The following is a 16,340-nucleotide window of genomic DNA, read 5'->3' on the forward strand; positions in this document are numbered from 1 at the left end:
AGATATCCCACTGGAGAGGATAAGCCAGAATTATCTGTTTTAAAATAAATTGAAATAATGCAACTCTGAGTAGGTATATTTGCTTCTTTCTCTCCATCCTGATTTTCTGTCCCTAGAGGAAGTATTCCTCCTTCTAGATAAACGCTAGTGTGCTGCACACTCGTCTCTGCTTGGCTTGTTCTCATATAGTATGTCCATGGTGATCACTCCATGCTGGTACATAAAGGTACCCCTCTTTACTTGAATGACTGCTCAGCACCTCATTGTATAGATAGCCCATAGCTTAGTAAGGTAGCTTCCCCTTGATGGACATTTGGGCTGTTTTGTGGCTTGTGGTGATAAATAATACTGGAATAAAAAGCTTTGTGTATGTACCTTTGGTAATTCTGGCCATGGCCATTTTAGGCTAGGAAACTAAAAGTATGATTTCAGGGTCAAATGGTACATTTCATTTTTGCTGTTTTGTTCACATGGTAATTTTTCACCTAGACTGTTTCTCCAGGTCCCAGAGGTCTGACTCCGGCCTCCATATTCATGCCAGGATTTTCAATCTAAAATGCAAATCAGGTCATTTCTCCCCTTTGCTTATGGACTTCCATGATTTCTGCATCTCGAGGACATGGAGATGGACCTGTTGGGTGAGTCAGTTTGTAGCCATCCCTTCATTGCTTTGCTTTCTGGCCTCATTTCCAGCACATCCCCCAAAGCAACCCATCCAGTCATGGTGAACTTTCAGAAGTTGCCAAAAAGACATATGTCCTCTCATGTGTTGCACATAATTTTTTCTCCACCTGATAATCTCTCCACATCCATAAACATTCTGTTCAACTTCTCTGTCTCTGTGAGTTCTTCCTAATTTTCTCTCACATCAGAATTAGCCTTCCTATTTTTCACACATGGAATTTAGTGCCTCCCTCTGTTGGAATCTTGATCACATTTTTTAGCAACTCCTTATGAATTAGAATTTTCTATCATGTGCCAAAACTGTGCTGAAAGTTTACGTAGACTCTTTCCAAACAGCAAGGCTAAGTACGTGTCCAGGGTAATGCAGCCAGAAAGCGAAGGGCTTATCATCTAAAGCCCGAGGCTTTTTAAAAGTACACTGCACTGCTTTTCTAAGTATTTTGGATTCTTCCAGTTTACTTTTCTGCTTCCAGACCTCTCATTGCACCTGAAGCTCATCAGCTCCGCAGATTTTAATAGCGACAGCATAGTCTCTGAAATCAGCCAGGCGTGAGTTTTAGCCCTAACTCTGGCTTTAACATTTACTAGGACTACAACCTTGAGTAAGAATTTAACCTTTAGATGAGTTTCTTGATGTATCACAAATGTTCTGTAGATCCGGTGAGGTCTACATAGGGCTTCTGCACCACTCCAGCTCCTTGGTGGGGAATCTTCTGGTGTGTGCAGGGATTTTGCTTTGCTCACTTTTATTTCTCCAGCCCTTAGACAATAAACACATGGCAGGTTCTCATTATGTAATTATTTGAGTGTGCATCGTCCATTGAAAAGCTCATTCCCAAGCAAACTTGCTCCTCCCAGGTTCCCTTCCCCAGCTGAAGGCATTACCGACCTTCAGAAGACTGCAGCTGCTTTTTAGAGCAGTCAGGCGTCGAACTCGGGGGATATCCTTGACCTGAAGTATGAGGCACACTCTCCATGCCTCCCCAGCAGCTGGAGAGTCTGCCCTGTCAGCTTTGGCCCAGCAGTGCTCTTTCCCTTGCTCCTCCTCCTCTCTCTTCTGTATGATCCACTGCAATCCGGCTCCATCTCACCTGACTTTCTGAAAGGCCAGTCTTTAGCCTCAGCCCCTGCTTTTCCTGGTCCACAGCGACAAACCAGCCCCTGACTCCCACTCCCCAGAATGTGTCCTTTCTAAAAGTGTCATATCTGATGATACTATTACAGATTATACATCAGTCATGAGTTTAAAAAAAACCACCATGATTGTGTGTGTGTGTGTGTTTACTCGATATCCCAAGCACTTAAATTGATATGCCCCAACCTGACTTCTGTTCTTATCCACCTCTCCACTCCCAAGTTTGTGCCTCCAAACAGCTCAGCAATGTGTGCTTTATACTGCAGACTCTTGGACACCATTTTTTCTACCTACTAAACTATATCTATCTGTATATATCTCTTCTCATTGAAAAAGCCCCACAAAGCCCCCTTTGTTCCTTGATTCATTGACTCTCTGTGGCCATATTATGACACAGTGTGTGAGGGTTTTGAGTAGAAGGTTATGACTTACTCATCTGGGGATTCCCCACAGCACCAGGGTGTTTCCCAAAGCAGAACTGAGTTGACTTCGAAGGGTTAGAGATTTGGGAAGTGGTGAGGAATCTTAGAGATCTTCTGATACGATACCTTCATTTAATGTATGAGTAAATTGCAGCTCAGAAAACTGTGAAAATATTTACTTAAAATAGCCCAAAAGCAATAAAATCGAGTGTGTGTGTATGTGTGTGTGGTTTTTGGTTTTCTCAGCTAGTAATAACCTTTTAAATTTTTCATTCTGATGTAGCTGGATCTTTTACCTCTGCCTTTACAAATGCTCCAAAGAAAGGCTCTGGTAATTCTTCCCTCTAATAGGAGGTATAACTCGAGTCATAATTATGAAATGGTTAAGAGGACCAGACACTCAGGACTAAAAGTGAAAGTGCCAGCCCTACCATTATTAGACACATTTTTATTTTTATTTAAAAAAAATTTTTTTTTAGAAGGAGCAAGAGTTGGGAGGTGGGGGGTGGCAGAGGGAGAGAGAGGGAGAGAGAGAGTCTGAAGCAGGCTCCATGATAAAGACCTGAGATCATGACCTGAGCTGACATTGAGTTGGATGCTCGACCAACTGAGCCATCCAGGCGCTCCAGCCACACTTTTATTCGTGACTGTTTTGTCTTCAGCGTTCTCGATTATCATCTCTGTTATTTATGATACACATAATCTGCTACAACCCCACTTGCCTTCCTTGGTAACCAACTCCAAACGCTTTCCCTCTTGGAACATCTTAAAGACAGGTATGACAGGAGGAAATATCTAGAGGTGTTTATGTAGAGGGATAGAGGTATACAGAGAAAGATCATTCAGATTTAGAAAATAAAATGGGGGCTTTCATTAACTGGACAAAATAGAAACTAAAAAAATACCCAGATTCCTATCTCAGAAAAATACATTTAAGTTATCACCTGTGGTTCTGTTAGCCAAGGTGTCATCATGGTGGTGAGATGAACCCGAAAACTTCTCCTGCATCTAAACTGAGGGTGGCATTACCTCACAGGCGAGCTCAAGTCTTTCAGTTTTGAGAGTAAAAGTTGCTAATTCTCTCTGTGCATCAAGCAGAGCTTCCCTTGTTGCCCAATTAGGTGATGAGTTTCATGATTTGGTGGGTTTTGAAATTTTAATTTAACTTAAATTCAGCTTGAATTTTATGTGGCCTATTTATTGTCTTATAAGAGAAACGGAATGATATTATCTACACCCTTGGTTTTTGCACTGACAGAAAAGACAAAAAGAAAAACATTTCAACTCCCACTTGACTCCCAAGACCAAAGTCGTCTACACCATAATGACAAATGTATGATACGTGTAATCCAATTCCTCACAATTACGTTGTTTTTTGTCAGAACGCTCTGTGGTGCAATGTCACAGCAAAGTGGGTAAGTACCAACAACCACAAAAAGATGTGACATTAAAAGCAAAACTCAACTTAAAAAGAAAACACTCTGGAGAAAAGCACTCTGAAGTTTTAGCAGGGATGATGAAATGTCATTTACAAATTACAAATACAGGTAATTGGTGATATGTTGTATAAGGAGGCCTGAAGGGGTAAGGGTAGTGCGTATGTCAAAAACACGTCTAACCAGGTGAGGCCCTCGTAAGAATTCCACTTAACCTAAGCCATTCTGCTCTTTTCCCAAATGTTGCACTGCATGAACATGGACACTTGCTATATTCTTTTGAAAATGTAATGGGAAACTCAACTTCAGTTTCCTTAACCTTCAAGGAGAATCTTTACCTGTAATGGCTGTTCAGAAGCTTAATGAACTCATCTGACCCAGCTTTCCAGGCCCTCAAACGGTAGCATCCAACCAATAGCATCCAAAGAACTGTAAAGATTTAAACAAGCTTTCTCTCACCGTTTAATGCATTAGTGGATTGCATTTACTGTGGACAGCAGGAGACCTCAGACCACAGAGAGGAAATCAGAAACCTCTCTCTCCCGCTGCCAGAGTCACTTTCTGGGGGTTCGCACAGACTCCATCCATCTGCTGAAATGACCTCGCCACGGTGCCCCTGGAGGGACACACCGGAGCCTGGACACTTGCTAGGATAATCCGCGTTCTTCTTTCCAGTCCACACAACCATGGACACCATCAAGGCAGCGCTGAAGTCTTCAGGGGGGTGAAATGGAGACGGGAGAATATTCCAGAGCCCCAGCGAAGAAAAGATGTGCCTGAAAAATACTCCCTTTTCTCGCAGCTCTTGTGCCCACTGCCCCAAGCACTGCTTGTTCTCCTGCTTGTTCTCCTTCGTCAGCCCCTGAACGTGTCAGGTCATTCTCCGGAAGTGGGCCACAGCACAGAGGGAAAGTGTCCCCCAGAATGGGCTGCTAGAAAGAAAGGAGGCTTCAGTCGCTCTCCCCGCTTTGCACTCCACGCAGTTCTTACTCCTAGTCCTGCCTCATGCCTTTCAAACAACGTACTGGACCCCCCACTCCCCCCACCCCCTACCCCCCACCCCCGAGTTCTCATTTCTCAGGCTCTTCCCCATCCCGCTCATTACCCTCAACTTTGCTATTTAAATGAACTTTTCGGTGCTCCCTCTTTTTCCAAGGATGTTACCTCTGCCCTGGGTCTCTTCCCCTGCCTTCCCTCCTCCAATTCTCTCCTCCTTGGTGCCGGCCTTTTAAACCTGCTGGGGCTGCCCTTTGCCTTCTTGTCTCCTCCTCTCCCTCTCCGGGCCCCTTCACCTCGTCCATTCCTGTCTCAGGCTCTCCAGATTCCCGGGCTGTTTGCTGGTGAGAAATCTTTGCTGCAGCGAGGACCGGAGTCCCCCGCGCGCAGCCCAGTGGCAGAAGAGGGCGAGGCTGGGAGAAGGGCAAGGGCTGTCGGGGAGCGAGGCAGCCGGTCCTCCCCGCAAGCCTGCAAGAATGCGGCAGGGGGCCGGGGGCCTGGGGAGCCACTAACTCCCCGAGCCCCTGATCCGGGCTTGCGCACCCCGCCCGCGGGGCCGATTTCCTGCCCAGTGCGGCGGAGACACCGAGGCGCCGGGAGAAGCGGAGAAAGGGGCGCAGGGGGTGCCCATCACCGGAGTAGGTCCCTCCGCGAGCCGGGGGAGAACAGAGGAGGGAGTGGGCGAGTGGTGAGCAGGGAAAGCCCGGCTCCAGCCCGGCCGCGGAGCGTGGGGCGCGCGGGGAGCGCCGGCGGGGTGCAGCCGGCCGAGCGGGGGGCGAGGGGCGCGCGAAGGTAGCGCGGCGCTCGGGGAGGGGCGCGCGGGTGCGGGCGTGCGGGCCGGGCGCGCGTGCGGCGGCCGCGGCGCAGTGTCGGTGTGTGTGCGCGAAGGCGAGCCGCGGGCCGGGCGAGGGAGGCGAGGACAGGGCGCATGTCTCGTCCCGGCGAGCAGCCACTAGACGCGCCACCACCATCTTCTGCATGTGCAACATTTGCAGCCGGACAGGAAACCGCTCTCAGGGCTATGGAGACTGCGGGAAAAAGCCGGCAGCTCGCGATGGATTGCTGAAGGGGAGCAGTCATAATCGCCAACCACCCACATCTCTCTCCTGTCCTTTTTTTTCTTTCTTCTTTTTTTTTTTTTTTTTTGGTTTTTAATTTTAGCGCCATCGTCGTCAATGCCTCTCTGAACAGCCTTTCGCAAGAGTGTGAGAGAAAGAGCGCGCGCCAGGGAGAGGAGAAAAGAAGATGAGGATTATTTGCAGACAGATTGTCTTGTTGTTTTCTGGATTTTGGGGACTCGCCATGGGAGCCTTTCCGAGCAGCGTGCAGATAGGTAAGCTCTGCCCGGTGCGGTGTGCATGTGGGTGTCTGGGGCAGGTACCCGAAAGTGAGTTAAATGAGTTGCCGGTGAGCAATTCGGGGAGACCTTCGGCGGCTCCCTTTACCTCTGCCTCTCCCTTCCCGTCGCCCCTGTGCACAAGACTGCCTCTTTGGGCGCTGGTTCAGTTGGAATATGCACACCCTGCCCACCCGTTCCTTCTCCTCGCCCAAGCTCCCACTGCCACCTTGGGTTCAAGTCGCTTAGGTGGGGTTGGAATAAGTTGGGAAAAAAAAACCACAAAACAAAAAACCTCCGTGGGGTTCGATTATATTGAATGTGCTATCTCTTCTCCCTGGAGCATGAAGGGATGTCGGGTTTGTTGGGGTTTTTAAAATTATTATTCTGTATTTTCAACACACTTCTTCCCATGCTGAGCTTCTCCGCTTTCTGCTCATTCCAGAAAGACACTGTTCGGGCAAAAAGCATTTCCACCCGCACCCCCCTGTCTTTGCTCGCTGTTGGTTAACCGATTCCAAAGTTAGATCCCTTTTCCGTGAAACGTTCTCTCCTTTTATTTTGTTTTCCTCTTGAGTCTCTTGCTCCTGTTCCTCCCGCTGGACTCCGCTGCCAGCGACCCTACCCATCGGTGGCTTTCCTTGCTGATCTCCTCTCCTGTCTTTTTACGGGACGCAGCTATTGGATTTCTTCCAGCCAGGCTCAGCCTCAACACTGCATCATTTCTTGTGGACTGTGCAACAAAACAGGGCTAATTAGGCTGAGTCCAGGAACCGCAGGAAAACAAAGTTCATGTCTCCTCTCCCATTCGTGTCACCACATCCCTTGATTTCTGCATTTTAATGCAAACCCTCTGTTCTGTTCATCTGCATGCCTCTTAGACAGAAATGCCCTCAGCTTGGCTGATGGAGCAGTGTGCTGGGAATCATGAGGAGGGCAAGAGGGAGGAAGGAAAACACGCTCAATGGTATCAGAGGTCATTGTGATCATGACAGATTGGGACAGTAAAGCACTGAGCTGTCCTAAAGACTAAAATACTAAGCATACACCTTAGGGACAAAGGGCGGTCCCAAGACGTGGCAGGGAGAGCTTCCTAATCCTGTGTGTTGCCGAATGCCGGGTGGATTTGACAGTGCTGGGGGGTGGCTATTGCATTTCCAAGAGGAAACACCAAATATGCTTTTCCTGCTGTTTTTAATAGGTGGTCTCTTCATCCGAAACACAGACCAGGAATACACGGCTTTTCGATTAGCAATTTTCCTTCATAACACCAGCCCCAATGCGTCGGAAGCTCCTTTTAATTTGGTACCTCATGTGGACAACATTGAGACAGCCAACAGTTTTGCTGTGACAAATGCTTGTAAGTAAAACAAGTTCTGGCTAAATTAGAAGAGAATTAAAATGAAGCAATAGAGTTCCCCTCCTCTCCTTTATTATATTATTTTAAAAATGGTTTTTGAAAGAAATGCAAGATTCCCACAGTTGACTGGTTCCAGAACAAGTCAGAGTTTAAAAAAAAAAAAAAAAGGTGTGAGTGTGTGTGTGTATGAATGATTTAGTCTCGGGGATATTCAGCGGTCTTTCTCCCTTCTCTTCTTCCTTCCTTATTTATTTATTTATTTTCATTCTTGTCTGGATAATTCAAGTTGATTTCTCCTGCCACATTTCAGTGGTATTCCTGTTACCTGAATGTCAAGTTAGTGATAATTGAACTCCATCTAGTTTTTTATTCTGTTCCTTTGTGTCTTCGTATTTACTTCTCCCTTGAGGAAGCCTGTGCCTTGCCTTTAAGGAAGAAACATGCTCTCCTGCCCTGGGGAGGGCGAAGGAAGCCTTGCTGAGAGTGAGGCAGAGGGGAGCGCTGGTGTGGAGGATAGATACTCCGGTCGGTTGGTTGACGCTGCAGATGATCTGGTGATGTCACTTGAGGCTGCCCTGCTCTTATATTCTGGGTTGTAAATGTCTCTTACTATCACGTAATGCATCTGTCCTGTGGCTAGAGCTCCATGAATCCTTACCTTGGTGCCAAATCATGTTAGTCCACAAGCCACCTGAATTCAGGAAACAACCCAGCTTGCTCTCTCATCCCGCTCGGTGGACTGAGCCAGTGACCTCACCTCATGCTGTAATACAGAGACCGTGGCACTGTGCTCCCTCACCAAAATACAGTCTAACTTTGTGTAAAAAAATATAATCAATGATATATTTACTTGAAACTCTCTAAAATGTAATCAATCAGTAGAGTATTCACATAGCGTTTTCATTCTGAAAACACATTTCAAATATCTCCTCAGCTTGACATGCTAATTTACTACTGTTCAGAAATTTTTGTGTTAAGATAATGTCTCTAGATTATGTAAAATGCGTAGGGATAGATTCTATATAAAATTTTGCATTGCAGTAATACAGTGTTTCATTTGATTTGTATTTTTGTGATACCAAGTAGAGTCCATTTTGATTTTAAAAGTCCTGTCAGCACAAGAAAGTATACTGAACAAGTCAGTCATATAGAAAATGGAGTTTTTAAATATTTGGAGGATATCTGTTTCATTGATTTAATTATTTTAATTCATATTTATTTGCCATTAACTCGCCTAACAGATACCATGATCGCTTTCCGTAAATTTTTGGCACCCAACTCTTACTTGATTTTAGAACTTGGTTTCCTAAGGAGGTCCAAGCATTTGACATTTTGTAAACTGCTGCAGTAATGTTACTTTGCAGAAATTCTATAGTTGCTCTGAACACTATTTAATTCGGAAAGATCATTTGTTGTGTTTAGTGAGAAAATCTACATTATAGCAGGAGGGAATCACCGTTCAGCAGAAACATACATGAATTAGAGCTGTCTTTGGGATAGTTATTTTTGTGGGTTTTATCAGATATTAGTTCTCTGTTTCAAGTTTTGAAAGGGATGTCAACATTGCAAGTAGTTTTAGATATAAAGTATTCTGCTTAGTACCTGAATATATTTATTTTTTAAGTAGTTTTTTTTATCTCTCCTGAGAGTCTATCAACAAAACACTAAGTTTAAAAATAACTCAGGATCCAAATATATGTGATGGTACTTCGTCAGCAGTAAATTACTATTTAAATATTAATCTTTATTACTAAATTTTGGAAAGACTTTCTTAAAAGTGGCACGTATATTACTTTTATGTTATCTTGGTTTTACAAATTAAGTTCTTAAGTATTCTACAGTTTATATTGTGATTTCCATCTATAGAAACTATAAAACACTGATCTTTTCTTTCTCCATATCATTTGTTAATCTCCTTCAGGATAATGTTAATGGCATTATTTTATTTATGTTTTGAAAATATTATATAAAGTGTTAGTGGTAAAGCACACATGGGAAATTGAGATGAAGCTGCACACAAATGAAAAAGTAGAAGATATAAAAATAAAAATATGTTATTCTTTAACGTGTTGGGATTGAGAAAGTTGAAACTAGGTAAACTTTGAGACTACTGATTTTGAATCCAGGTGTAGTACAATGTTAACGATATCATATTTTTCCATAATCACAAGTAATTGATTTTGTGTATCCTTAAAATATTAAAAAAAATAAATTGTAAATGAGGAAAAAACATTTTCTAGTGAAGAAAGGATTTTTTCTTTTTTTTTTTTTGACACATGAGTGTGCCAAATGTCCTCAAGGCAAATCTTAGTAGAACTTGGGGGAAAAAATTCAGTTGTCAGAGAGCGTGGGTCAAGGGATTGGTGTTTTTTAAGTGGACTGACTGGGAGCATATACATGTACGATTTTCCAGTCTGATTAGAGGTGAAATGTAAGCACTAAGTATGAGGCAGACTCATCTATCAAGTTCTTTGCCTTTGGGTACAAAAGGATAAAAATAGTATTCTGGAAGATTAATATGGAACTCATTCCTTAGAGTGATACAGACTGGATTTTTAAATTTTTCATGTTAGATTAAATATAAAGATATAATATATGACTGGCTAGATTTACTTTAATTGTGATTTACCTGCAGCGGGTTCTTGTCAAACCGTGGGATCCGGTCTGTCTGTGAATAAGGGCCATTAAAAGGCTGTGTATACTCACAAGACAGAAAAGCAGATTAAAGAAGGAAGAGTGTTGGTCATCTGCTAGACAGATATAATTTTCTGCTGCTGCTTCTACCTCAGAATTAATTTAGCACTCTAAGAATACTTTGGACAATCTGAACATTCTGTGTTCACTTTGCATACTATGTAAGTCTAGACCTGATTAACTCGAATGTACCACTTTGGGTATAAATCCCAACTTCCTGAGGGAGGACAGGTAATTTTGGCTTATGTTTTATTTTGTCTTTAATAATATTTGATAATAATCAATATTAATCATTAATTAATATTAATACTGCTTTCCTTTTAAACTGTTCACATCATTGGAAAGTCACATGACTCAACATAAAACTGAATTTATAAGAAATACAGATAATATAAAATTATGACCTATTACAATAACAATAAATAATAGATGTAATAAATAGCCCAAGTATTCAAATTTCACTATCATTTTGTCCTCTAGATCACTAATTCTATCTTCTCTCTCAGTTACCCTAGCTGCTAGAGAATTTAGATTAGATTGGAATTCATTGAGAGCATTTTTAACATCTTCACTGGTGGCTTTCACTTCTTCCCGAATCGATTCCATTTTGTCATTCAAATTTCAAAATCTAATTGAAAGTATACCTTCCTTTGTTGTGGTTCATCTGAAGTATAAGGTATAGCAAAATGAATATTTGATAAATAAATTCAATATGGCAGTGCTTTTTTAAGAAAGTGCCTTACAGTTGACCCAAATTAGCTATCCTTACAAACAGACATGCTATTTAAATTGGATATGTCCTTTGCAAAACACTTGAGACAATCTCAAAGCATGTTGTTTTCTTGTATTTTCAGTAGTTAATGAATGGAAGTATTTTGTTTTGGAGGATGTTGTATATTAAATCCGACCATAAGCAATAACCAAAACACTAAAGTAGTCTATCACCAGATGTTTTCAAAGATAAAAATATTGGCGCCATAACAATTATTAGTTTAGTCCAGTTGCATCAGAAATCCTTCCTTCGGTAAGACAGCACCTTTGCAATGTAATCCACAAATACTCAGTTTCTGAAATGATTCGTAAGTTTCAGATGGGCAATAGGAAATGCATAATAAAACAGATCAAGTACTGTATTATAACTTCGGTGAAATAATAAAAGAATCTTATGACATATTTTCAACTTTTTTAACTTGGAAGAACCATTCGGTTAATACTTTTTTTTTTTAAATGATGTTTTAATCTTACTCTCCTTTCTCTGTCTAAAGTCTATCTATTTAGAGGTTTAAAAAATAGTGGATTTTAAAATTGTAATAATCCCAAATAGAATGGGTATTACACCCTCATCATGGTGAAAAAGTTATTCTTTTTAGAGTTAAATAATAGTTCTGTTTGTGGCCAGTTTCTTTGTCAGCTCTAAATATCCAGGATGAGTGCTACTTGTAAAGGTAGGTTGGTCTGTAAAATATACGTGTTCAGTTAATCTAAATATGTTGAAAATGGGACACTATATCCGGTAGGCTCTACAGGCATTTCCACTTATGCAGTAGGTACTTGATAAAAATTTATTGAATATAAATGATACTTTCTCTTCACTCTAATTCAACAGCGTTTAAATAATTGTACAGTTTTCCATTTGAGGGGCGTGAAGCCCTGAAAAGACATTCTAAGAATTTACAATGGGCTGATATAATAATCTTAAACATGCTAAAAGTAAAATTCTGCTAGTTTGACTTGCAGAGTTGTTGACAGAGAATATAATTATTAAATATTGTTTGACTTTGGATTATTTCTTATGGAAATGAATGAAGTGAACTTACATGACTGTCTTTAAGTTTATTTTGAATTGATAGCAAAATTCTATGTTGATTTGAAATAATTCTATGATGATCTGTCTTTCTTCCTCTTAATTTTCTATCATGAGATTATAGACAAAGATGAGTCCTATTCCTATAGTTTGTCCCCTTCTTAAGGGATAAGAAAGTACATAATTTGCATTGCTGTATTTCAAAATTTTCACAGGATTAAGCTTTCATAAAATTATTAGAAAAAGTCCATAAACTTTATTTCTACCAGATTATTCCAAGTGCTGTTTATTTCCTGAAGAGGAATTTTTTTTATTTTGTGGCATTAGGAGATACTTAGAGATCTTATTTACAGAATTTTTTTATTGTTCAGGAATTTAAAATGAAGAATAAATACGGCATGCCTTACATTTTATGGTGACACATACTTTTTAAACTTTCATATATATGATTTTATTTGACCTCAAACGAGTATGAGAAGGAGACACTCTGTGAAGTGTATTGCGAATAAAGAGTATACATCATTATTTTGGTAGTTAAGCTAGCTTTAGCTCAAAGGAGTCACTTGACTTGGCAAAGACCAGGTAGCTAATAAGCTGCAAGCCAGGGTTTGAACTTTGGTCTTCTAAATATTATCCTAAGTTCTTTTACAAGGACTCCGGTGGTGTGAAAAATACATCTATATTGAGATTACTTAAGAAAGTGAAAAGAATCACCATTTATCTTTTTCTCTAATTTACTTGCACTGTTTTGAAGAAAATAGGGCAAGACACTTCTGGGCAACTTATTCATTAATCATATGACAGTGAGTGATACAGCAAAGGCTGAAGTCATATTATGTAATGAATTTTTCCATCCATTCACTAGATTAAATAATGAATGTAACTATGTATTCATTAAACCTGTTTATCAAGGGCAAGTATATTTAAGACCATGTGCTAGGAGCAAGGGTAGGAGAGCCTGTAGGGGTAGTTGCTGCCCTCAAGGAGCTGATAGCCCAGTGGAAAAGACAGACGAGTCCGTTAGTACAGTGGCAATGAGGCAAAGTGCCCAGACAGAGGAACAGAGAGCTGGGACAGAGATGACCATGGGAATAGTGCCAGACGTGGCCTGGCATCCCAGGTGAGGTCAGCGGATCTGGCTGTTAAGGCTCTTGTTGAGTCATTTGAGAAGGAAGAAGGAAGGGGAGGCCAGCCAGCTGGGAACAGCACAGGATGTGGCCCTAAAGTGTGGGAGAGCCAGGTGTATTTGAGCCCCTGAAGAGGGTTTGGTCTGGCTGGCTCTAGCACCCAGTGCGAGGGGAAGGAAAGGAGAAGGAGAGGGGGACGGTCTGTGGACCCACGGAGGATCTTGTGACGTAAAACACAACAGTGACATACAGGATCAGATTTACATTTTACAAAGAATAGGCTGGTTGTGGGAAGGAGAATGAATTGGAAGGGGACAACGCGGCAGGAAAAGGCAAGTCAGTGGAGTCTTGAAGTCATACAGTTTAGTATGGTACATGCTTGAAGAAAAGTAGATGCCCCGAGGAGAGAGAAAAGGTCCAAGAATACAGAACTGTTGACAGAACTTAGTGATGGGTTGGGGACACCTGCGGGGCTCAGTTGGTTAAACATCTTTCTTCGGCTCAGGTCATGATCCTAGGGTCCTGGAATCTGTCCCCACACGGGGCTCCCTGCTCAGCAGGGAGCCTGCTTCTCCCTCTCCCTCTGCTGCTCCCCCTGCTTGTTCACACTCTCTCTCTGGCAAGTAATAAATAAAATCTTAAAAAAAAAAAAAAAAAGAATTTAGTGATGGGTTGGTATCTTTGTGGGTGAGGAGAAAGGAAGTGTGGTAAGAATTCAAGATGAGTTCTCTGATTTCTAACTTGGGGAGATGACTCGGGCTGTTTCTGTTGACTGTTCCCCACAGGAGGGGAAGGAGCTCAGAAAGCAGGAGGTGAGGTTGTCAGAAGTTCGGACGTGGCGGGTGACGAGACACTGAGCGGAGCTCTGCCCACCTCTGCCGTAGACAGCGGGGCAGGTGCGTGTGCAGCTGCGGGGCTCAGTGGGAATGGAAGACGGGCATTTGGGGGTGCCTGCAGAGCTGTGGAGGTGGCGAGACCACCCAGGAGAGCAAGAAGAGTAAAACTGCTGAGTGCAAAGTCCTAGGAAGTACCTTTACTTTGAGGGGCAGCAAGAGATAGGAGACTGAAGGATGAGGGGTCAGGAAATTCTGAGGAAAATGAGACAAGAGCAATTTCACAGGCGTCAAGAGGTGAGAAAGCATTTCCAGTAAATAGTGAAAAGCCTTGTCAAAGCCTGCAAAATTTAAATAACGAATTGCGAGGATACTTGATCTTTAACATCAGGCTTCTTTTCTCTTTAGAGTGGTCTTTTGCATTTTGACCAGACTTTTTTTTAAAAAGCAGCCTTTATTAATTCCATGTAGATTCTGTTAATAATACTCTTCTGTATGTAGGGGCCTAGCATATTCCCCTGTTTTCCTTAGAGGTGGGGAGATAGTCTTCCCTGGGCTTTTGAATCAGATGGGCTTGAATTTGCAGTCTGATAGTGGGGAAGTTACTTAACACTTCTGAACCTCAGTTTCTAAATCTGTAGGGAAATAATATGTACGCATGTGAATTTTATGAATATTAGAAAAGTGTTTGGGAAATAGACAGAATGCAGTTAGAATGCAATTTAGTTGTGTTAACATTTTCTGTGATATGGAACATTTATCTCTGAGCTGATCTAACTTCAGAAGAGTTACATTTTCTGTTTATATTTTGAGAAAGCAATGCATGTGTTGAATACCTATATTTTGTAGATATTTCATAAGAATATTTTTTACCTCTCATTGAATTTCTAGTTTTAATTTATGTACACAAATCAAAATTCCTATTTTTCAAAAGTATTGTCACGTCCTAAGAGAGGGTGTCTTTATCTGGAGATTGTGGGTGATTCAGAGAGAGGATTTGTTCATGGATGTATTAAAGAGGTTGATAATTAATTAACTAAACATAAAAATTAATTAAACACAAAAATTTTGTGTTCTTAAGCAGTGTGCGTGCGTGTGTGTGTGTGTGTGTGTGTGTGTGTGTCTAAACTTTTGGAAGACTTCTCAGTAAATCCCAGTCACAAAAAAAGGCCCAGGACCACAGCCTACATGTAAATTAGGAATAAACAAACAGTACTTCATTCCCTACTTTATCATTTTAGAAGCCAGTTGGATTTTATCCTTGAAACTAACCAGGAATCCTTCCATAAAATCCATCTCCATTAGCTTCTCTCTTGACATAGAAAATAATCAGTGCGTCCTGGCTGGAAACATGCTTGGCTTGGTCCTCTGCCTCTCAGACTATCCTCCTATTATTTTTATTCCTTCTCTTACTATCCGAGGTTCTACACATTCCGCATCAGTTCCTATTTTTGTCATGATTTATCTTTTCCCTCACTGTCCCCACTCCTGGAACACTGTGTTCTTGAAGGTCAGCACTGACTTACAGATTGGCAAGTCCAGCTGTTGTTCCCGGGTCTTCCTTGTCCATTGGCGGTTGGCGAGATCCGGCGTGGCTGCCGACTTCCTGGCCTTTGACGCCCCTTCCTCCTCTGGTGAGAGTAGTGACTGCAGGAGGGGCTGACGGTGTGCAGGGCCCTCCTGGGAGTTACCTCAAGCCTAACACAACTCTGAGAAGCCAGCGTTATTGTGATTATCATCATCACTTTACATGCAGAGAGAGAAAAGATCTGTGGTTAGGGAGATTTGCCTGACGTAAAGATCCGGGCCTTCAGTTAGTAAAGTCAGTTTTGCCTGCCGTTCATACCGCAGCAGCTTGCAAGCATGGTGTCCCGGCCCTCTGTGACAGCAGCCAGGCAGCTCTTCTTTTAAATAGAAAGATGTTTTTCTCAAAGCTTCCTCTTTCCTGGAACAACTGTGATTCACCCCCGCGGATCGTGTTGCGTTTCACATTGGACAGCTCAGATTCTTCTGTGCGATTTGCAGTGCGGCCCACAAACGAGAGCGGTCTCGTTCTATTGATGACGCCCGCATTCCTGTCGGCTGCCGGAGCCGAGTCCTGAAGGCCACCCGATGGCCTCTGTTAAGTGCCGTGCAAACAGGATCTGTCCCTTCGTCAGTTGGCCAACCTACCTATTTTATTTCTCTTTATAGGAATCATATTTGGTTTCAGGGTAACCTGTTCAAAACATACTTTCCCAAGTACTTCACTGTAAGATTGCTTTAACTCTCAGGCATTTTCTTTCAGGTTTTCTCTGGCTCGTTTTGGGGTTCCAAAAAAACACAGTGTTGACTGTGTTTTTAAAGAACATTAACCAAGTCAAAATTGCTCCGCCATCTTAGTGCCAACACTTATCCCTGACTTAATAAAACTACTAGGATCACAAATAAAGAGTTATCTTAGAAATAAATGGTAAGAAAGGAAATGTGACATTGAGTGCTTTCCTCGAATAATAGCCATGTTTCTCCAGATG

The 16,340-nt window shown here is 42.2% G+C and overlaps 2 protein-coding genes across 4 annotated transcripts; one reads left to right on the top strand and one right to left on the bottom strand.

Annotated features, from left to right (window-relative positions):
* Nucleotides 1–4,287: 4,287 nt before the first annotated feature.
* On the bottom strand, nucleotides 4,288–5,644 carry LOC116859084 (serine/arginine repetitive matrix protein 1-like). The gene is made up of 2 exons (XM_032844098.1): nucleotides 4,970–5,644; nucleotides 4,288–4,391 (listed from the first exon to the last, which is right to left on the bottom strand). The coding sequence occupies exons 1-2, from the start codon at nucleotides 5,642–5,644 to the stop codon at nucleotides 4,374–4,376; spliced, it is 693 nt and encodes a 230-aa protein (XP_032699989.1). The 3' UTR covers nucleotides 4,288–4,373.
* LOC116859060 (glutamate receptor 4-like) lies at nucleotides 4,799–7,423 on the top strand. 3 transcript variants are annotated; one of them, XM_032844072.1, is made up of 3 exons: nucleotides 4,799–5,017; nucleotides 5,835–6,006; nucleotides 7,211–7,423. In XM_032844072.1, the coding sequence occupies exons 2-3, from the start codon at nucleotides 5,919–5,921 to the stop codon at nucleotides 7,375–7,377; spliced, it is 255 nt and encodes an 84-aa protein (XP_032699963.1). In that variant the 5' UTR covers nucleotides 4,799–5,017; nucleotides 5,835–5,918; the 3' UTR covers nucleotides 7,378–7,423. The 3 variants fall into 3 exon arrangements, with proteins under 3 accessions (XP_032699963.1, XP_032699962.1, XP_032699965.1); XM_032844071.1 differs by lacking the exon at nucleotides 4,799–5,017 and adding an exon at nucleotides 5,203–5,311; XM_032844074.1 differs by lacking the exon at nucleotides 4,799–5,017 and adding an exon at nucleotides 5,318–5,361.
* Nucleotides 7,424–16,340: the final 8,917 nt, after the last annotated feature.

Source organism: Lontra canadensis, unplaced genomic scaffold (genome assembly GCF_010015895.1).
Source record: "Lontra canadensis isolate GAN:19392208 unplaced genomic scaffold, GSC_riverotter_1.0 scaffold147, whole genome shotgun sequence".
Lineage (NCBI taxonomy): Eukaryota > Metazoa > Chordata > Mammalia > Carnivora > Mustelidae > Lontra > Lontra canadensis.

What these genes read in the sequence shown, in the direction of transcription:
- LOC116859084 (XM_032844098.1), bottom strand. Translation starts at nt 5,644, where the DNA reads ATGGTGGTGGCGCGTCTAGTGGCTGCTCGCCGGGACGAGACATGCGCC.
- LOC116859060 (XM_032844072.1), top strand. Translation starts at nt 5,919, where the DNA reads ATGAGGATTATTTGCAGACAGATTGTCTTGTTGTTTTCTGGATTTTGG. An exon ending in TCCGAGCAGCGTGCAGATAG is followed by an intron (nt 6,007 to 7,210) that starts GTAAGCTCTGCC and finishes TGTTTTTAATAG; the next exon opens with GTGGTCTCTTCATCCGAAAC.